Genomic DNA, 22,996 nt, shown 5'->3' on the forward strand with positions numbered 1-22,996 from the left:
ATTGTTTGGTCTGTTTGCCTAAACGGTTGTTTTTTTTTCTAGCAAAATGCATTAATAATCAGGATTTGCAACGTCTTTTTGTTTACAAGTCAGAAGAATGCCATTACCAGTAATCTATGGCTTATAATCTGTTACAAAATTAAAATATTGACAATTTCTAACAACATGATTTTAGATTCGAGATAGAAAAGAAGTTGAAGCATGCCAAGAAGCTGGAACAGAAGCGCAAGAAAGAAAAAGGCGGCACGTCAGACAGCGCTAGCCCCAAGGGGGTGGTGGGCATTGTGGCAAGCAAGCGCAGTCAGGAGCGCAGGAAGGATCTTGAGAACAAGAAGGACTCCAAAAAGCTCACCGCCATGCAGGAGCTCAAGGCTCGCAGAGAGGAGAAGAAAGTCAGAGGTTAGGATCAGTAAGCTTAATGCTTGGCTTAAAGTTTCGTCCCAGATTAGCCTGTGCAGTTCTCACAGGCGAATCAGAGGAACAACTTTCGGCTGTGATGGAATATTTTGTTTGAAGGAAGTCTCTTCAAACTATATATATAGTCCTGCCTTCCAGCTTACTTAGCCCTCTTTCACTCAGACACGCCTTAGTCCCTTAGAAAATAGAAAATAAAGAAATGTCTAAATATATTAAAGTTTTAAAGGCTTAGTTTTCAAACCTCAAATACTAATGAGCAGCAACACTGCATAAAACCTGAACAGCGAGCAAAGTACTCACAGGCTGTTCTGGTTTGATGCTGGTTGCATAGACTCGTTTGTACTGTGTTTCTGAGCAGAAAAGGGTATTAGAGTTGAAGGTTTAGTACCCATCGGCCAAGGCTTTGCGCTATAATTCACATGGATCAGAAAATCTGACCCATTCTCGATGCAAGAAATAGCTACGTATTCTGGCAATTTGTTTTTCCCAATTTAGAAAAGTACCCGTACCAGCCCAATTGAGAAAAATGTACGCAAAAAAAACATTACATTAGGAAAATTCGCTTTGTGAAGTGTTCACATTGGGAAATTGGAGTATTTGATTTTTTGCTCATAAATACTTTAAAATTGATAACTAAGTGTTGTCAAGTTTTCAATACTATATTTACTTAGGTTCAAGCCATAGAGCGTCATAGGCAAATTATTTTAATGTTGCATTTTATTTATTATTTTAGAAACCTTATTTTGGGAATTTTATGGACAGCAATTGGGAAATTTTTAGTCCAAATTTTAGTAAAAAAAAATGAAGAAATGCTTCTTTAATTATAAGGTTGTTATTGTAATGTGTAAGTGCATTACTGTTTAATGGATGTTTCTTTAATACTTATGTCAAATAAATTCCTTGTAAGAAAAATAATTAATTAATAATCTACTGTTTCATTATGTGGTATTTATTTACCCAATAAAAAAAATATCTGAATAACATATTTTCTATTGTAGCTTGTTAGTTTTTATGCCCCCGAAGGAGGGCATATAGTGATCGCACTGTCCGCCTGTCAGTCCGTCCATCTGTCCGTCACATTTGCATTTAGGTTTCGAAAAATGCTCATATTTTCTTTGTCCCTTCAGATGTAACATTCATATTTGGTATGCATGTGTATATGGACAAGGCTTTCCATACGCACACACATTTTAACCCCTTTGACCTCAGGGCCCTCAATCCATTTTAGGGGAAGCGGGTCGCTACCCATAGCAGGGGGAATTTTCGCGGCGTTTTCCCTTTTGGGGGGATTTTTTACTTACTATCTAATTATTACATTTGTACATGTTTGCACTATATTCATTGCTTATTTCATAATTTAGTATGTTTGACAAGATTAAATTAAAATAGAATTGAGATATAATAATCATGAGACATCTATCTATATAAAAAAATTTTTTTTTTTTTTTTAGGGGGAATTTTTCCCCCCAAAAGGGGAAAAAAGTATACTTTTCAGGGGGGGGGGGGGGGGGAATGCGGCCGAATTTCGGCCGTGGATTTGACAGATTGAGGGCCCTGGACCTTAACCTTGAACTTAAGGTCCTCGCTTAGGTTTCGTAAAATGCGTTTAGGTTTCGAAAAATGCTCATAATTTCTATCAAAGCGTTTATTGGGGGCATATGTCATCCTATGGAGACAGCCCTTGTTTTCCAAAATGATCTAAGATGTTGGAGCACTTTACTACCAATTATTACAACCATTAAATATTATCCACTGGTTGAAAGGCAAACATGTTTTTTTATGCGGATGAATATCAGATTTTATTGTTTGGTGCTATAGTCAATAGCTGTTTTATTATTTGACACCATTCATCATTTGTATGTATTTTTGGTTTGCAAAAAGTGAGCCAAACTTTAGTTATTATAAATGACATTATTTTTTTTTAAGTTAAATGATTGATAGACTGCTTTTGCATAACTTTTATCATGAGCATCTAGAAATGGGTATCGCCTGTCCTTTTTTTACTGAACATTTAACATGGGGATCAACTGGTCTTTTGAAAGTAGAAATTAGTTGATGTTATTTTCATTAGCCAACCACATTCTCAACCAATAAAATGTTGTTTATATATATGTATATAGATTGTATTATAAAACATATTTACTGCTTACCTTCAGAAGAACAAAAGGCCCAAGAAGAAGAAAAGAAGAAGCCTCTGCGAGCCAGTGACATTTACTCTGACGATGAATCTGATGAGGATGAAGGGGAGGAGAAAGACAAAGGGCGGCGAGACGATGATGACAATGTCAAGGAGGACTCGGACTCAGATGGAAGCTCGAGTTCAAGCAGTAGGAGTAGTCGGTCGTCATACAGATCAGAATCATCAGACACTGAGTAAATGTTTCACATCTGGAAATATATAAGCATTTACTACTTAGATACATATTTTCACGCATTTGTAGTTAAATTTAATTTAAGACCTTTTCTTACTAGATTCAAGTTGTTAAGGCTTCATCTCCATTCCTTAGATACTGATGAACAGCAAACAGCATACAACATGAACAGACTGCGTGTTTCTTGCAGGCTGTTCTTGTTTTATGCTTTTTGCGAATGCCACTTTCACTTTGCTTCTTATGGGGGAAAGGGATAAGCAGTGTTCTTGCCTAGGGAAAACATGCTTAGCACATACGTGGAAATTGTTGTTCCAGATTCCAAGGCTAATCAGGGACGACACTTTTCTCACTTTTATGATATTTTTGGTTGAAAGGAAGTCTCTTCTAAGCAAGAATCCATTCAGGGTAGAAAATGTCGTTTCTGATTAGCCTGCGTTTCTGATTAGCCTGCACCGATGGCCCAGGCTATTCTGGACAGACACTTGAGGCAAACGTCTCAGAGGGAGGCTGGTTTTTTGTTAGGAATTCACTTTTTGTACGAAGTGTGGGTATGACATGCTGGCAATTTGTGACAACCCCCCCACCCCCCCAAATTTATTTTTTTTTAAACTTGGTTAAAAAACACAAATATTTATTTTTATTATTAACCAGGTTTTCCGAAGGAAAAAACTGGTTATTAGATTGGCGAATGCGGGCTGGCTGGCTGGCTGGCGGGCGGGTGGAACAAGCTTGTCCGGGCCATAGCTATGTCGTTCATGGTCAGATTTTAAAATCATTTGGCACATTTGTTCACCATCATTGGACGGTGTGTCGCGCAAAATAATTACGTCGATATCTCCAAGGTCAAGGTCACACTTTGAGTTCAAAGGTCAAAAATGGCCATAAATGAGCTTGTCATGGCCATAACTATGTCATTCATTGTGAGATTTTAAAATCATTTGGCACATTTGTTCACCATCATGGGACGGTGTGTCGCACGAAAGAATCACGGCATTATCACCAATGTCAAGGTCGCCACGACTAAAAATAGATTTTTTTAAAAAACAAACTTACAAAGGGGGTTAATTTTGTTTGTTCATTTCAAAGTTCAGTTTGAGTTTTCTCCCTTTATCAGATTTTTTTTTCACAATGAAAACCTGGTTTTGTGACAATTTTGTCCCTTGTTTTATTTTTTAAATACCGTCCAAGAATACCCCCCCCCCCCCCCAAAAAAAAATTACAATTTTTTTTGGCATTTTTTGGAAGATAATGTAATAAATGACCACACCCCCACACTATACACCCCTCTCCACTTCCTCCTTTGGGATTAAAATTGAGAAAGGTCCCTTCACCTTTAAAAAGGAAAATAGATGAGCGGTCTGCACCCGCAAGGTGGTGCTCTTGTTCTCTTTTAGCATTTGATTAATTTTCTGTTAAAAAATCAAGTTGTACCTATACATAATTGGGTATTGTAAATAAGTTTTGAAGTTGAACTTTGTTTGTTTTCTGATATTTCATATCACTTGGTATCTGCTCTGTATTTTTCAGGTCACGCTCACGGCCAAAGAAAAAGTACACACCTGTAACAGCCAAAGAAGAATTATCAAAAATTCGGTTATCAAGGCACAAATTAGAAAAGTAAGTACTTACTTTTATAATTGCAGTGAATTTGTATGCTCTTACAGAGGGGCTGGTGGTATTTGCAAGCATGCATTATTAGGGTAGAGTTTGGTAATACCTGAACTACTGTATATCAAGTAATTTTTAGCTCGGCTGTTTTCGGAGGTATTGTCATAGCCAGCTCTTCGGTCCTAAAACCTTAAAATTTTGTTAACCTTTTGAACAATGGTTCTTAAATTAAAGTGCTTCCACCTACAACATTGAAACTTCATATGTAGCTGCACCTTGATGACACGCACACCCATTTTTGAGGTCACTAGGTCAAAGGTTAAGGTCACTGTGACCTCTAAAAAATAAATTCTGTCAAGCTTTCATTTATTCAAAACTGCACCCGCAGCCGAGCGTTGGCACCCGTTATGCGGTGCTCTTGTTTTTACCACTAATTTATATTAATATAAAACCTTCTTTAATATACAGGTAAACAAATCACTGTCACAAACACAAAATTGAAGGTTAATGGGTTTGAAAGTTGTATAGCTGTGTGTCTTTTAGATAGATTAGTTTTGGTGTTGGTTTGGGGGCTTTAATTGGTCTAAGTAACGATAAGACATTCGTGCTGGTATTAAGTATGCTTCACATTTATTTTGCGTATTGATTAACTAAATTGTTACAATTGTGTTTCAGATGGTGTCATATGCCTTTCTTCAAAGATACAGTAGCCGGATGTTTTGTAAGAATAGGTATTGGAAATCATGAAGCCAGGCCAGTGTATCGGGTATGTGCTTTTTAGGTTTATGACCATATTTTATCTATAATAATAATTTATACTTGTATTTAGGATATAATAAAATTGTTGAGGTTGTTTAAATATTTTTTAATAGATCGAATTTGCGATATTTTTATATTTAAAAAACAAGACTGTTATTATAGCTTTTAATGGTACGTAACAGGTACAGTATTTAAGAAAGTGATTGCATGAAACAAAAATGATATTTCAGGTTGCAGAAATAGTAGATGTGGTAGAAACAGCTAAAATTTATCAGCTTGGAAGCACAAGAACAAATAAAGGAATAAAACTGAGGTAAATTATTATGACATACAACCAGGGATCATATTTTCCCAGAACATCAATCGCTCTGGATATAAATGGGGAAAAAGTATCCGAAAATTTACATCCGAAATCGTGACAAATTACGTTAAATATATTATTGATTTTGCCATTCATGAAGGTGGTATAATAAATGTACAAACAATGTACAAGTAAAATTCCCTTAGGCATTTTTTTAAACGGAACATACGAGTTTTCTCAACTGGTTTTATCATTTGCTATTTCATTGTTGTTTTGTGTGCTGTTTTATCAGACTTTTTTTTCATTGTTGTCAATCTGTGTAAGTCTATACCGATGTTTTAAATCATTGTCGACTTGATAATAGCTTACAAACATGCACTGAGCAAAACTAATGTCTGTGCGTAGGTTGGCTACTGACAATTACAAAACCAAATAATTAAGAAATAATTCGTGTATGTTATAGTTTGTTGTCAAATAACCCACGTTCGATAGTTTAGATGCGTAGGGATTAAATCACGAGTGCGAAGTGTGATTTGGAACCACGCATCTAACTTTCCGGTTGTGGGTTATTCAACAACAAACTATAAAGTACAAGAATTATTTCCATTCTAACACGTTTTTTACTAAAGATTTATACAATGTATATTATTTTTCTTGTGTAATATTTTATGTGAAGTTCCGCCCATAAAAATAACTTTTGGCTGTTCTGTCAATCAGATCCGCAACTTACATTCATAATATATTATATTACCGGATTATTACGCTGGTGAAAAATGTATCAGCATGTTTTGTTTAGTTACAGCGCGTGCTTTCAGTGTATACGGTCCACCCATAATTATTGCAGAATAACCCATAGACAATTTTCTTCTTTGTTTATATGAAAGTTTTCACGTGCCGTGTTAGAATAATTTTTTACTTCTATCTCAGATATTATTAAATCCATTACAGTTTACAGTGATAACAATACATTACAATTGCAACACATTGTTTTGTAACACATGCTCGTCAATTAACATCGAAGACCGATTACAATTAAACCAGTGCGCGCAGTCACCTGAGCAGGCACCTTCATTAATTTCGGACGCGTCTTTAATCCGCTGTTCACAAGTTTTTTATTCTTGGTCTGTCGTGCAATAACCGGTCCTGACCGGTTAAGAGACTGCAGCGAATGGTTTATCTCGCCTTATCAAGATAAGAATGTCATTAGGGTGTGTCAGCATGTGCACTGTGTAATCAATTTCATGACATGGAAATTTTAGCAAACAGAATCGGACCGACTGTTTGGGATTTTCAATCGGTCTTTCATGACTCCAATTGGTCTAGGACCGACAAAACCGAAAAAAATATGATCCCTGCATACAACATATTCATTCCAGCTTGTGTGAAAGAATTGGTCATGTCTGGGAGATACCTTTTGTTGAATATTTGATCGTATAAAAAGTTCAAGGTCATGTTGGTGTGAAATTTCTTGATCAGGCTTATGCTTTAACCCTTTGCATGCTGGGAAATTTGTCGTCTGCTAAAATGTCGTCTGCTGAATTTCTAAAATTAGCATTTTCTTCATTTTTTTTCAAAGAATATTATCAGAATAGCAAACAGTTTGGATCCTGATGAGACGCCATGTACTGTGGCGTCTCATCTGGATCCAAACTGTTTGCAAAGGCCTTCAAAATTCGGTTCCCGCACTGAAAGGGTTAATCACCTTTTGCAGATTTCCTCCCTTTTAGTGCTGAATAGTTAGTTTTTCAGTAAATATAAACTTTGCTTGATCTAATTAGAAGTGGTTCTGGTGAACCCTTAAAGGTTGAGGGGGAAGAGTTTTTCATTATAAGAATATAAATTTGTTATAGTAGAAATTTCACCAAAGAAATATATGGCATTGATTTCTAGTATGACACATTAATCCAGCTGTAGATCTATGGTGACAGTGCGGATGGTAACTATGTCCTAGACTTGACTACTGCTATAGATGGATCATTGTTTTACCATGAATTTTTACTCATTCCCCCTGTTTGTTTAAGAATTAATTCCCATTGATCAAAAAAATCACCAAAAACTCGTTTTATAAATCAGGTATTCAATTGGTATGCTCTTTATAAAATCATCAAATTAAACTTACTCTTTCTAAACATTTGTTCAACACAAATGAAAATCCTGGTTGTTCGATTGGGGTATAGATCCTAGTTGTTACATTTGGGTAAAGGAGGCATGTGTGGAGGCAGATGTGAGTGAGTCTTCTGAACCTATCAGAACCACAAGCAATGATACACTGCGTCTAGTACGATTTCTGCCATCCACCACACTCCCACTGTGGACAATTTTTCGTGAGCGTGGAAAATCTCGCGATCTGAAGGTGTTTCCATCATGATAGATCGCGTCCACAGTGGCTGAACACCGCGGGCGTTATTGGGAAATCAATCTCGCGGTGGACCACCGCAGCCTCGGTGGTTCGCGGTGAAATACAGGTAAATGTGAATGAACATGTATATTTCGATATTTCAGACCGTATAATTTTTGCAAAGTTCTGGAATGTTTTGTTACATTTGTATGTACATTTGTATACATTGTAACTTGATTGTTAACAATCGTCATTATTTTCTATTGTTTACCCTCGTTCCAGAATCATTTGACATGTCGTACATCGAGTGTGATGTACTTTATGTTTTGTTTCTACAGTTTCTGTGTGAAGATTTACTTGTTGTTTATTTAAAGAATTGTTTGTTTTTGCTAAAATTTTGGAAATGCTTCCTCGTTTGTGTACGTATAGCTTGCCAATAATTACATATCAACATGTTACGTGTAATTTGATTCTGACTATTTTAGTGACTTCCTCCTGTTTATATTCTTACATGTATTGATTTGAATATAAATTCGAAACATCGGCAGTAAGTATTTAATTCAGTGATATTTTAAGAACATAAGCATGTGAAAAGATCAGTTGTTATGTTATCAAGTGACTATGATCTGTTTTGTTCAATAACAAGTTCATTTTGATACATATTTTAAAAACGTATACAAGGAAATATTGTGATTACATATTATTTTTTAAATATCACAATACATGTGTACATGTATATATATTAAGATTAGGCTAAATGTTAAATAATAACTAATTTACATCTTTAAACACGACATTCAAAATTAGTTTATACTGTCAATACCTTACAAGGCCAGCCCCAAACTGCATTAACAACACATTACATGTCAGTGCATGAAATGCACACCCGCTGATGATGTGATTGGCCAGAGGCAGATATCAACTCAATTGTGCTTTTTAAGCCTCTATAACGCTCAAAATCAACGGAAATTTTGTTAAATATTTCATAAAATAACACATAAACAATCAGTGTTTCTTATAGCAATAGCCAAAATATTATGTATTAAATATCATAATACATGTGTACATGTGTTAAGATTACTTCGTTCATGTTTGTTAAAATATGTATCGAAATCAGTTGGCGAGTGACCATTTGTATACACATTGTTTGTAATTACGATATAAATTAAAAAAATATTATTGTTATATGTACATGTTGTGTTTTACTTATAGTATTACACTATTATAATGCATTAGATTATGCAAAAATAAATATTTTATATGACGGCGCTGCAATAGATGCTTATCACTGCTCAATATAAATGTACATATAATTTATGCAAATTTGCAAAGGAAAACTAAGCTCATTCAGGTGAGATTTAATTGGTTGCATACATGTACGTCATGTATCAAAATTAAACACGGTAAAAAAAATTAACTTTATTAACACACAATTTACATACCAATACAAATAAGCATTTTCGCTTAACATTTTATTTCCGGCATTTTTTTATATTGATATGTATTTTTAATAAACATTTACATAAAAGACAAATGTATACATCACAAATACTTGTACTTATACAGTCTCACATTCACACAGACATACATACAGAAACAAACTACATGCAGGCCGCATATTTGTATAATGTTGTTGTTGCAATCGCGGTGGTCCACCGTGAGATCAATTTCCCGATAACGCCGAGACTGACACCGCCACGGCGAAATCATTGTGTTCAACGGTGTATCGTGGTGAGATAGTTATTGTCCACTCTGAGCTGAATCACGGTCATGAGTGGTGGATGGCAGAAATCGCGCTAGACGTAGTGTAAGCTCATATTTGTCTACCCTTTACTGCTCAAAAGCAAATAGTTAATAGCTATATGCATCCAGCATTAAAGCCAAAGAGCCTGCAAGTGACTCGCAGGCTGTTCCTGTATTATGCTGTTTGCTGCTCATTAGTACCTTAAGGTTGGAAATGAAGCCTTTCAAACTCAAATTTAGTAAGAATGGTCTTAAATCTAATTTGAATTCCTAAGGGATTACACATGCGTCTAAATGCGCATATAAGTGGTAAATGGTTAATGGGTAATAATGAATGATTGACAAGCGTGGCAGTGTGTATTGTTTTCAGACATGGAGGTTCAGAACGGGTATATCGTCTCGAGTTTGTCTCCAACCAGGACTTCACAGAGTCCGAGTTCTTCAAATGGAAAGAAGCCGTGATGCTTGCTGGTGAGCAACTCCCTTCCACCGAGGACATTGCCAGGAAACTGAAAGAAATCCAGTCCGCCCACCAGTACAAATACAACGAGGATGATATCGACAAGGTTAACATAATGTTTGTCTTTCATTTCAGCTCTTGAAAGCCTGATGGTTATTGCATAATTGTATCAGGGGTTTGATTTCTCTGCCTTTACAGCTGATTTCTTCATTTTTGAGTGCAAATATCTCTTTATGTTTAGTTCTTAACTTCTATTTATCTGTTACATAAAAGAGTGTTTTTATTGTTGTTGTTGTTTTCACCATTTTGGGAACAGGGTCAGGGCCGGTTGCATTAGGAACAGTTGGGATATTTAGTTTGTTTGTTTGGTTACTGCTTGCTAATACTATCAAATTGAGAATACAAAATGTTTGAACATTATAGCTGCTAAGGTTATACTCGCAGAGCTGGAGGGGGAGAAGAAGTGAACATTTTGATTAAAAAAAGTTGTTTTACAGTTCAGTTGTGAATTTTAGGCAGTTATTTGCAAATAATTAAAACTTTTTGGGATTGGGAATGTTCCAAAAATTTGACCAAAAAGGAACAACTATGGTAGACCCAATAATTGTGGTATCGTTTTTCCCCCCTTAGGTGGTATTGGAAAATATACCATATAGGGAAAGTTAATATATGTACACATTTACTGTTACTTTGTTCTTCTGCTTAACAGAGTGATAGTAATATGTATTGCAATTTTTACATTAGATTATAATAAATGTTATACCCCCACAAACAAAGTTTAGGGGGGTATATAGGAGTGAGCTTGTCTGTCGGTCGGTCTGTCGGTCCGTATTTAGTGTCTGCTCTCGATTTCAAGTTGTTTTCATCCGATCTTCATCAAACTTGGTCAGATGTTGTATCTATATGATGTCTAGGTCAAGTTCGAATATGGGTCATGCCGGATCAAAAATTAGGTCACGGGGTCACTTAGTGCGTTTTAATTATTAAGCATGGTGTCCGCTCTCTAATTCAAGTAGTTTTCATCCGAGCTTCACCAAACTTGGTCAGAATTTGTATCTAGATGATGTCTAGGCCAAGTTCAAACATGGGTCTTGGCAGGTCAAAAACTAGGTCACGGGGTCACTTAGTGCGTTTTAAACATTGAGCATGGTGTCCGCTCTCTAATTCAAGTAGTTTTCATCCGATCTTCACCACACTTTGTCAGAAGTTGTATCTAGATTATGTGTAGGTCAAGTTCGAACATGGGCCATGCCAGGTCAAAAACTAGGTCACGGGGTCACTATGTGCGTTTTAAACATTGAGTCGCTGTTTTTTGTGAAGACAACATGCAAAATATTCTGTGTCAATGCGGAATGTGGGGGTATTAGTCACGTCTGTGACAAAGCTCTAGTTTATATGTATGTTCAAGATTTCAAGGAGCAAACTTTTGAGTTTGGTTGAAATTATTCTGCAGTGATACGATAGTGTTGTCAACACAAATAGACTTGTTAATCTCTCTTGCTGATTTCAGATTGTTGCAGAAAAGAAAAGGTTTAAAAAGAATCCACATAATTATGCTTTAAAGAAGACAGATCTCTTGAAGCTGAGAGTAAGTATTCACACTGATTTAACCCTTCCCAGTCAGAGGCAAAGTGAAAATGGCTATGTGCAAACAGCATAAAACCAGAACAGCCTGGGTGTAACTCGCAGTCTGTTCAGGTTTTATGCTGTTTGCTGCTCATCAGTATCTAAGGGTTAGAATTTAAGTCTTTAAAATGGAAGCTAGTAAGAAAGGTATTAAATTAAATACAACTTTCTAAGGGACTACAAATGCGTCAAAATATGTATCCAAATGGTAAAGGCTTAAACAGTGTGTGGGAAGTTCTGTATATGTATGTGAACAATTAGCCTAGACATACAAAAAAACAGAGGTTAGATATATAAAGAGATTATTTGACACAAAATATGCCAGCTTTGAAATAACAGTATGAAATGTATCTTATTAATAAATAATAAGTGTATCATTATACATTACCAAAAAGGTCCTGGTCAGTGCCAAGTTGAACCAACTCATTATGAAAATAGCTCATTACATAACTTTTGTTACGATATCTGTGCTGATTTTGAAAATTATTATGGTTTATTCAAATTCAAAAACATGGCTGCCATGTATATGTCTTTTTATGCCCCTGAAGGAGGGCATATAGTGATCACACTGTCCGTCCATCTGTCCGTCTGTCCGTCCGTCTGTCCTGTACACTTTGCGTTTAGGTTTCGAAAAATGCTCATAACTTCTATGTCCCTTGAGGTATAACCTTCATACATGTATTTGGTATGCATGTGAATATGGACAAGGCCTTTCCATACGTACACAAATTTTTACCCCTGTCACATTGACCTTGAACTTAGGGTCAGCGTTTAGGTTTCGAAATCTGCGTTTAGGTTTTGAAAAATACTCATAACTTCTATGTCCCTTGAGATATAAACTTCATATTTGGTATGCATGTGTATATGAACAAGGCCTTTCCATACGCACACATTTTTTTTACCCCTGTGACCTTGAACTTTGGGTCCGCGTTTAGGTTTCGAAATCTTCGTTTAGGTTTCTAAAAATGCTCATAACTTCTATGTCCCTTCAGATATAACCTTCATATTGGGTATGCATGTGTATATGGCCAAGGCCTTTTCATACGCACAAACATTTTACCCCTCTTACCTTGACCTTGAACTTAAGGTCCGCGTTTAGGTTTCGAAATCTGCGTTTAGGTTTTGAAAAATGCTCATAACTTCTATCAAAGCGTTTATATAGGGCATATGTCATCCTGTGGCGACAGCTCTTGTTTCCTTATAAGTCTATAGGAAACTTTGTAAAATACTTCCTGATTAAAACAGTTTAGTTCCATGGAGTATCAGCTGAGCACCTATGGGCCATTGGCCCTCTTTGTTCTATAAATACAACTGGTGAGACAGCAATCACTGTTCCCCACTCTATAATTCTTCAGGATCAGGCCGAGTTGAATGGAGACTTGGAGCAGCAAATACAGTATCAACAGGATCTTGATGCCCTGGAGGAACGCGCCGAAGACCTTGACAAGATACGCTCCTCGACCATTAGTTCTATCAGGTGAGAATACTGATTTCTCCTCCTGTTGGCAGATTGCTTCCTTTGGATTGCCATGTTATCTTCACAAATAGTTCTTTAATGGATCTATTGACTAGTGTGTCATGAAGCCTTTAAAACTTAAATCTAGTAAGAAAAGGTCTTTAATTAAATTTAACTTTCTAAGGGACTACAAATGCGTCAAAATACGTACCTAAGTGGTAAAGGGTTAAGGAGCTTTGTGACTACATGCCCAGGACTACATAGCTGAAGATCAAGTGTTCATTTCTTGGCCCAGCCACATAAATTATCATGTGGGTATTGGTCATGAAACTATTCCTGCAGCCTGTGTATTATTCCTGCAGCCTGTGTATTTTTCCTGCAGCCTGTGTATTTTACCCCCTGTTCACACATAGACGCCGCTTCTACTACGATCTAAGTGTGGCCGATCGTGACAAATCGCTGGAGAAACGTAGTAGAGTCTTCATAAGGGCAGTATGATCGCGGTAGAGTCTTCATGATCCGAGAGCTCTACGCTCTCGCCACGCTTATTTTGAACATGCTCAAAACAAGCGTAACGGGATTGTGGCCAACAAGAATCCGTGTAGAGTCGTAAATAGAGCGCAGTAGAAGCGCCGTTATCGTAAAGGCAGCGCGGAAGCATCGTGGAGAAATCTTCATGATCGTAGTAAAAGCGCAGTAGAAGCGTCATAGCATGATCTTGAATGTCGCGTCAGTAAACGCAGTAAGCGTTTGATGTAGGGGCACCGTAGAATGCGAAATGAAGACCATAATTTTCCAAATTGCTCGATTAAGACTCCGATCGGCCTCGATCCTTTTATTCTGATCGTGACTTGATGGGGATTATCGTCGTAAAGTGGCAGCTATGTGTGAACGGGGGGTTACCTCTTACCTTTAATTGGGACAGTCAAATATTCAATAACGTTGTCAAATATTCAATAACTGTTTGTCTTATACTTTTGGCAGATCAGCTCACACAGGAAAAGTGTTGTTACTGAGATACTATTTAAACCAAAAATACAAATCAAAAAGCAAATTTGTTGAATTGATACCCCCCGCAAAAAATTAATTTTGTGACAGACGGACTGACAACGCCAATGCTATATTCCTCTGCCTTTGGCGGGGGCTAAAAAAAGCAAACTGACAGGGGGGCTTTCTCATCGTTAAGAAGATTTGTTATTCTTATATTTGAATGCTAATATTTTTTTATTACCAGTTTTTCTAGAAATTATTGGATCAATTTAAAAGTTTTGGTTTAACCAATAGATTTTTGTCAACTGAGTTGTTTTAAAAATCACACCCCTGGACTGAAATGTAGTTATAAATGTAGCTGACACCTTTAAGCTCAACTGTATTGAAAAAGCCTGTGACTAATAAAAGCATCGTCATAAATAAGAATTGGCGTAAGGACAACATTATTATGTCTGAATTTCTTATATTTTGTTTTCTTGCTTTGCACGTGTTGGTTGGTCGGGAGAGTCTGTTTTAGACCTTTTTAACCAGGTTTTTAACCAGGTTTTCCGAAGGAAAAAACTGGTTATTAGATTGGCGAATGCGGGCGGGCTGGCTGGCTGGCTGGCTGGCGGGCGGGTGGAACAAGCTTGTCCGGGCCATAACTATGTCGTTCATGGTCAGATTTTAAAATCATTTGGCACATTTGTTCACCATCATTGGACAGTGTGTCGCGGGAAATAATTACGTCGATATCTCCAAGGTCAAGGTCACACTTTGAGTTCAAAGGTCATAAATGAGCTTGTCCTGGCCATAACTATGTCATTCATTGTGAGATTTTAAAATCATTTGGCACATTTGTTCACCATCATGGGACGGTGTGTCGCACGAAAGAATCACGTCAATATCTCCAATGTCAAGGTCGCCATGACTAAAAATTTTTTTTTTTTAAAAACAAACTTACAAAGGGGGTTAATTTTGTTTGTTCATTTCAAAAGTTCAGTTTGAGTTTTCTCCCTTTATCAGATTTTTTTTTCACAATGAAAACCTGGTTTTGTGACAATTTTGTCCCTTGTCTTTTCCATGTGATATGAGGAGTTTGCTGTGACGTACATGTATGCAAATTAGTTTGTTGATTGCTTTGGGAAAAGGTAGACACATATTGATGTTGAGGTCAACATGTAAAAGCCTGCAAGTGGCGGGGGGGGGGCATAGATGTTTTACAAACATCTCACGTTTTTTGGTAATTTTTTAAAAACTAATGGTATATTGAGATGACTTCTTAAATCGTAATCACTGACATGATTACATGACAATGTAATTAAGCAGCACTCAGGGAAAGCGGGGCTTAATGCATGTGCGTAAAGTGACGTCCCAGATTAGCTTCTGCAGGTCGGCACAGGCTAGTCAGGGACAACACGTCGGCACAGGCTAGTAAGGGACAGCACTTTCGGCTTTTACGGTTTTCTTTGGTATTCTTATGTTGAAAGGAAGTCTCTTTTTAGAAAAAATCGAGCCAAGGCTGAAAGTGTGGTCCCAGATTAGCCGATTGCACAGGCTATTCCGGGACGACACTTTACACACAGGCATTTAGCGAGACTTATTTGTGTTTGTGTAGCTATATCAACCAGAGGAACCGCAAACAGAACGAGATAGAGAAGGAGGAGGCTATGAAACGAGAGTTTGAGGAGAGTAAAGGGGCCATGGCAGACCCCTTCACCCGTAGACATAGCAGACCCACACTGGTTACCAAGGTAACAATTGAAGCCTCGTTCTGGAAAAACTGGGCTTAATGCCTATAAGTAAGTGTTGTCCCAGTTTAGCCCGTGCAGTATTTCCTGGCTTATCAAGTACAACACTTTCTGCTGTTCTTGAATTTGTCTTTTTAGTGCCCTACCGGTTTCACTGGAGGGGACTTATGGTTTGCGCTCCGTCTGTCTGTCTGTTAGTCTGTCCGTCACACTTTTCTGGAACCTGCGATAATTTTTAAAAGTTCTTAATATTTTTCATGAAACTTGGAACATGAATAGATGGCAATATGGACATTATGAACGTCATTTCATTTCGTTCCTACGTCAAAAATTATTGTTGCTATGGCAACACATGGTTAAGAAATACTGCTGAAAATTGTGGTTTTCTGGATCCTGTGATAACTTTGTAAGTTCTTAATATTTTTTCATGAAACATAAAACATGGATAGATGGCAATATGGACATTATGCACGTCATTTCATTTTATTCCTACGTCAAAAATTCCGGTTGCTATGGCAACTAATATATGTAAAAAAAAAACTGGAATTTCTGACAATTGTGGAGCCTGTAGGGGACTTATATTGCTTGACAATAGTCTTGTTAAGTAAGCATTTTTAGCTCGGTGTTTTAGGAGAAAACCCAAGGTATTGTCGTGTCGTCCCCCGTCCGCCAGCGTCGTGCTAAAACTTGCACATTTTGCTCTAAAATCAAAGTGCTTCTACCTACAACATTGAAACTTCATAAGTAGATGCACCTTGATGATTTCTACACGCCACATCCATTTTTGGGTCACTAGGTCAAATGTCAAGGTCACTGTGACCTCTAAAAAACAAAAAACAAAAACATTCTGACAAGCTTTCATTTATTAAAAACTGCCCCCTGAGTCGAGGGTTGGCACCCATGATGCGGTGCTCTTGTTCTTAGCAAATATCCAGTTAAGACAGCACGTGTCGTCCCTGAATAGCCTCCCCAGACTGCAAAGGCTAATCTGGGATGACACTATAAGCCCAGTTTTCTCAGAACGCAGCTCATTTTATGTGATTACTTTTGTAATCTTTCTTGCTCAGCTTACTTCTCAGACATAATTATAACTGTTACAATCCTGTCATGACGGTGAAAGATTGTCTAAACATTGATATAGCTTGTGGTCATTCCCTATTTGGCAAGAAGGTAACATTTCAAAATTTCACCCAATGATTTCAATGCCCAATCAGATTCACTTTTGTAACTTTTTTCACTGCCCTCTTTTTAACCAGGTTCAGAAGGAAAAAACTGGTTATCAGATTGGTGAATGTCGGCGGGCGGGTGGAACAATTCTTTCATTTCTCAACAGATTTCAATGAAACTTTCACAAAATGATTGTCACCATGTGCCCTGGCGCATATTGTCAGGATTTTATTATTCTTACGAAATCAAGTGCGCCACGATTAAAAATGGATTGAATTTGACACAAGGCGGCTAACTAGGAACAAGCAGTAACAATTCACATTTTGAATTGTCTTTCTTTATCAGACTTATAAATCAAGGTCGCCACGACTAAAAATAGATCGAGTTTTACACAAGGGGGGTAGCTAGGAACAATCAGTTATAATGCACATTTTGAATGTCTCCCTTTATCAGACTTTTTTTCAAATTGAAAACCTGGTTTTTTGACAATTTTGTCCCTTGTTTTGCAATAAACTCAGCGATTGTTTGCCACAGGCCAGAGATCCAGCTACTGTAGTGGCGGCGGCCAATGCGGCGCTTGATGTCAAGAAGAAAAAGGAAGACGAAGAGAAGAGAAAGCGACTTGTTGAACAAAATATTGGACAAAACTTGGTAAGGCTTAAACAAATATAGTGGATTGTGGGCTATTCACTTAACAAAAAATATGCCCTTGTTTTATTGAGTTTTCCAAATAGTGGTTTTGAAGGGTTCGTTGATTTCAATAATAAAACATTTGTTTCGCTAAAAATAAGTGTTCTGTTTTGATGGTATTCGCTTATAAACAGTGTTGAGGTATATTACTTTGTTTATGCTCCCCCAAAAAATTTTGGGGGAGCATATAGTCGCTGCTTCGTCTGTCCGTCCGTGTGTCCGTCCGTCCCTGCACAATTTTTGTCCGGGCTATTTCTCAGCAATTAATGACCGGAATTCAATGAAACTTTATGGGAAGCTTCACTACCAAGAGGATATGCATATTATCAGCCGGTTCTGGTCGGATGTTTTTTTTTTCAGAGTTATGGCCCTTTGAAATCTTCCATTAACTGTACATATAGTGCAATTCTTGTCCGGGCTATTTCTCAGCAACTAATGACCGGAATTCAATGAAACTTTATGGGAAGCTTCACTACCAAGAGGAGATGTGCATATTATCAGCGGGTTCTTGTTGGATGATTTTTCACAGAGTTATGGCCCTTTGAAATTTTCTATAAAAAAAGACGTTTCCTTTTATCTGTATATATAGTGCAATATTGTGACAAAAAAAAACTTTGGGGAGCATCTCCCGTCTCTGACGGTTTCTTGTTTTAATAATGCAACCATTTTCAAATCTCGACAAAAGTTGCCATATTTATTGAATTAAATGTTTATAAAAATCCACTACCCTCCTATCTGTATTAGTTTGGTAATAAAGGCTGAAACATGTATTTCACGTCTTAGTAAAATACAAACAGAACTGGGACAGTTTACATAATTGGCATTTCATCTTAATCGGATTCAATACTTGCTAGTTGTTGGCTTTCATGCAGGTATTGTGTAGAACGAGATTCCTTAACCATACCGTTTATGATTACCATCCTTTAATTCATTATACTCATTTACCTGGGTTTGTACAACCTTTGCTATCCTTGCTTAAGAAGTATATGAAGGGTCCTTTATTATGTGTCTGAAAAACTAATAATAAAGAAAAAAAATGAAATGTATCACAGGAACTTTTGGTTATCTTTCTTGTGTATGAACATGAGAACAATGATAAAACTAGCCAACAAGAAAATAAAAACAACAGCCATCAAGGATGGTCATATCTGGGGTCAACTAAGTACAGAATAAATTACCACCTTAATAAAAAGTTCTGTCACAAAAGAAGATATGCTCCTTTATACTAAACTAGCAAACTGACTCCCATGTATTTTTATGTGAAAGACATTAATTAATATGCTTTATATACACTGTTGATTTAAGGCTTCGCTGAAAGCTGACAGTGGAGCCAATATGTTGCAAGTAAGTAAACGTCACTTATCTCACACTTCTTGTTATATAAATTAGTGAACATGATGTATATAAGTACATGCATTATTGAACAAGGACCATACTGAAAAGTTTAGACTACAGCTATTCTAGCTCTCATGGGCACAAAGTACTCATGTGGAGCTTTAGGATACTTTGTTTTCTGTTTTCTGTCATTTTTTGTGCATGTGTGTGTTAACTTTTCATTCTAATGACATCTTCTGAACCGCCTGTCAGATTTTAATGAAACATTGCAGGAATGATCCATGGGTGACCCTTTTTCAATGTTGTTCAATTATTCCGGTCTATTACATCTTAAAATTGTACTTAAAAAATAAAACCTTTGAAACAACAAGGGCCAGGGCTTTAATGTTTAGTGTGTACTACCTTGAACAAGTCATAACCTTGGGATCAGAAAAGACCTTGCCATTTGTTGACATGATTTATATAGACTTGATAGCATTACTTAAAAGTCTTCTTCACTAAAACGACAAGGCCCTTTAATTTTGGCATTTCACACTATGGTGGACCGTGGTCCATAACCACGTTTGTTAAAATCATGCCCCTGGGATAAAAATCCCCCGCCCTATGGATATCGTGTTTGTTATATGTATATAGTGAAGAACAGCCACCTGGTTGTGCAAATGTCCTCATATTTCTTTAGTGAAACTTTGTGAATCCTTAAAAAGTGGCATTTTTGACAAATCTTTATGAAGCTTGCACAGAGCATTTGGTCTAATGATATCTGAGCCAATTTCGAAAATTTGGAAACATCAAACGATTTGCTCAGAACTTTTCATTTGCCCAGTCTCAGGCGCGCAACCAAGGGCCTATGGGGCTTTTGTAAACTCATGTAATTGTACTAAAAAAAACCCGTCTGGATTAAAGTTTGTAATACTCAAAATACATCTTTACATGGACTTGCAATGAGGGATTTTTAAATAACTCAACAAAAAAATGTTTCCCTGTTTATACGCACAAGAACATTTTTGTTGGCTTCAAGGGCAATGTCAAAATACAGCTTCTGCTGTAAAAGATTATTTTAACATTTGTGCCAAACTGGTATGTAGGGTTATTAATCAACTTCAGTGACATCTGCAAAGCCTATTTATTTCTGCCTTAGTCTGATTACGACACTATTATGTCTGTTTTCTGGATAGAACCAGTACTTGGGAGTCTGAGCATTATTTAATTGGGCATAAAACATATATAAGACTCCAAATGTTTTATGCAAGTGATTGCGTAGGCATTTATTGTGTGTGTTACAGTGAATGTCTCATTCTTACATTTTAGCCCATATCCAAAGCCAAAACCTTGGACAAACAGATCTCTGTAGACCCATTTGCTGATCATGATTTTGAAATCAACTTAGACATGGATTTATCAACCACCAGTAAGTGAATACAAAGTCTATACTAATTTGGGCACTGGGAAAGTCTATCGAACAATATATAATCTATTTTTATTTAGTTTTAGCATCACACTTGTCTCTATTATTGTTTGATATGTTATAAGCTTTAAGAACAATTCTAATTGTATGTCCTGATATTTGATGATTTTTGGCTGCCTCAATTTTTATGCTCCCCATATATATATATATATATATATATATATATATATATATATATATATATATATATTGCCAGTTCGGGGTGCCTTACTTACTTCCGTACTTTCGTCACACTTTTGTTACAGTTTCTCATAGCGCCTTTAATACTTTAACGATCTCATATTTGGAATGTAGGTACCTTCCATGGACCTCTACCTTTTGATGAGGTTTTACGTCACTGGGGTGAAGGTCATCGAGGCTAATAATAGATTTTCCCTCACACTTTTGTTATAGTTTCTCATAGCGCCTTCAATATTTTACCTATCTCTTTCATATTTGGCATGTAGGTACCTTGCATGGACCTCTACCTTTTGATGGGGTTTGACGTCACTGGGGTCAAGGTCACTGAGGCTAATAATAGATTTTCCATCACACTGTTGTTACAGTTTCTCATAGCGCCTTCAATATTTTACCCATCTATTACATATTTGGCATGTACGTACCTTGCATGGACCTCTACCTTTTGATTAGGTTTGACATCACTGGGATCAAGGTCACCGAGGCTAATAATAGATTTTCCATCACACTTTTGTTACAGTTTCTCATAGCGCCTTCAATATTTTACCCATCTCTTACATATTTGGAATGTACGTACCTTGCATGGACCTCTACCTTTTGATGAGGTTTGACGTCACTGGGGTCAAGGTCACAGAGGCTAATAATAGATTTTCCCTCACACTTTTGTTACAGTTTCTCATAGTGCCATCAACATTTTACCGATGTAGGTACTTTGCATGGACCTCTACCTTTTGATGGGGTCAAGGTCAAGGTCACTGAGGCTAATAATAGATTTTCTCAGTCACGCTTTGGTTACAGTTTCTCATAGCACCTTCAATATTTGACAGATCTCTTATATATTTAGGATGTAGGTACCTTGCATGAACCTCTACCTGTTTGATGAGATTTTAGGTCACTGGGGTCAAGGTCACCAAGGCTAATAATATATTTTCTTATGGTAACACTTTTTTTTTCCACACAGTTAAACCATATATCAACAACATCGGGGAGCATCCATCAGTTTAACTGATATCCTTGTTTAAATAAATATGGCATTTTTATATTGTTTTTTTTTATAGCCAACTCATGAAATTTTGTTAACAAGGCACAAAACACATGGTTTATCATTTGAGATTGAGTATTTGTTGTACAGAAAAAGACCAAACTCCATTTACCGGTAACCCCTCCCCCCATAAGAAGCAAAGTAAAATGGATTGTGCAAATAGCATTAAACCAGAACAGCCTGCGAGTAACTCGCAGTCTGTTAAAATTTTAGGCTGTTGGCTGCTCATCAGTATTATATATTTGGAAATGAAGCCTTTACAACTTGAATCTAGTAAGAAAGGTCTTAAATTAAATATAACTTTTTAATGGACTACAACTGCGTGAAAATAATATCTATGTGGTAAAGGGTTAAAATTGCCACTATTTACTTTCAATAAATGTTTTATTATTTTGACACATTAATGCTCTCTTCTCCTCAAAGATGTCTGCTTATTTCAGACTCAGCAATCAGTGTGCAAAACCGGCAGCCACCACAGTTCAAGCAAGGTGCCCCGAAACGCTCCCTCAACCTTGACGATTACAAGAAGATGAAAGGACTCATCTAGTGTTGTGTTGTCATCAATTTGGTTGATAAAAACTTTCATACATCTGTCGCTATGTGACTTGAAGTGAGTCATTTCGTTGACTTCTTGAGGGGCCATTTTTACCCTGGCATTGTCAATGGTAGTGGAAGCAGTTGATTTTAGAACAAAACTTTTATATAGCCATGCGGCTTTAAGTTTGTAGGTTTGCCAGCTTGATTTGCAGTACAGGTGACGATTTAACTTGGAGATCATCATAAGACTGGAATTTATGTTTGCCCTGAATTACGGTTGACATTTTAACTTGGCAGCTGTTATTAAACTGAAGTCAGATCATAACTGTCGTGGCTCAGCACAAGCTGCGCTTCGAAAACAGATGCCTATTCACGTTTGCCCATACTGACATATGGCATGTCTGTTTAAATGCAGTGTTGATTGTCCAGAAATTTTGCTGATTTAATTTTTAAACATGACAGCCATGCCTAGGCAGTTCCTTTTACATGTTATTAGGCACTGCTACATGTTATAAGGCATTGTGTGACAATGTGTTTGTTTTTTTTTAATGTTATATTTAAGAAGCAGATGGAGTCGCATGTAGTTTGAACATTTCTTGGGCTGCACAGTTTAATGCACTTAAACCAGACTGAGCAAGTGCTGTTTTAATTGTATGTTGTTACATAAACAATAAGTATTTACATTATGGTAATTACCGGTAACTGTATTAATAAACATGCACATCGAAGTATGAACTTTAACAAGTACTGGCTGGGCATATTGTACAAAAGTCATTACAAACT

General features: G+C 36.8%; 1 protein-coding gene across 1 annotated transcript in view; it reads left to right on the forward strand.

Moving 5' to 3' along the window:
• The window catches only part of LOC127874608 (RNA polymerase-associated protein RTF1 homolog), a 29,823-nt gene extending 7,067 nt beyond the window's left edge, over positions 1–22,756 (forward strand). Inside the window, exons 5-17 of the mRNA XM_052419056.1 lie at positions 176–399; positions 2,574–2,790; positions 4,317–4,406; positions 5,073–5,163; positions 5,387–5,469; positions 9,909–10,104; positions 11,509–11,586; positions 12,980–13,101; positions 15,668–15,803; positions 17,502–17,618; positions 18,963–19,001; positions 20,301–20,400; positions 22,117–22,756. Of these exons, the coding sequence (XP_052275016.1) occupies positions 176–399; positions 2,574–2,790; positions 4,317–4,406; positions 5,073–5,163; positions 5,387–5,469; positions 9,909–10,104; positions 11,509–11,586; positions 12,980–13,101; positions 15,668–15,803; positions 17,502–17,618; positions 18,963–19,001; positions 20,301–20,400; positions 22,117–22,223 (1,600 nt within the window). The 3' untranslated portion in view covers positions 22,224–22,756. The remainder of the gene's footprint in view (positions 1–175; positions 400–2,573; positions 2,791–4,316; positions 4,407–5,072; positions 5,164–5,386; positions 5,470–9,908; positions 10,105–11,508; positions 11,587–12,979; positions 13,102–15,667; positions 15,804–17,501; positions 17,619–18,962; positions 19,002–20,300; positions 20,401–22,116) is intronic.
• The last annotated feature ends 240 nt before the right edge of the window (positions 22,757–22,996 follow it).

Source organism: Dreissena polymorpha, chromosome 3 (assembly GCF_020536995.1).
Source record: "Dreissena polymorpha isolate Duluth1 chromosome 3, UMN_Dpol_1.0, whole genome shotgun sequence".
Lineage (NCBI taxonomy): Eukaryota > Metazoa > Mollusca > Bivalvia > Myida > Dreissenidae > Dreissena > Dreissena polymorpha.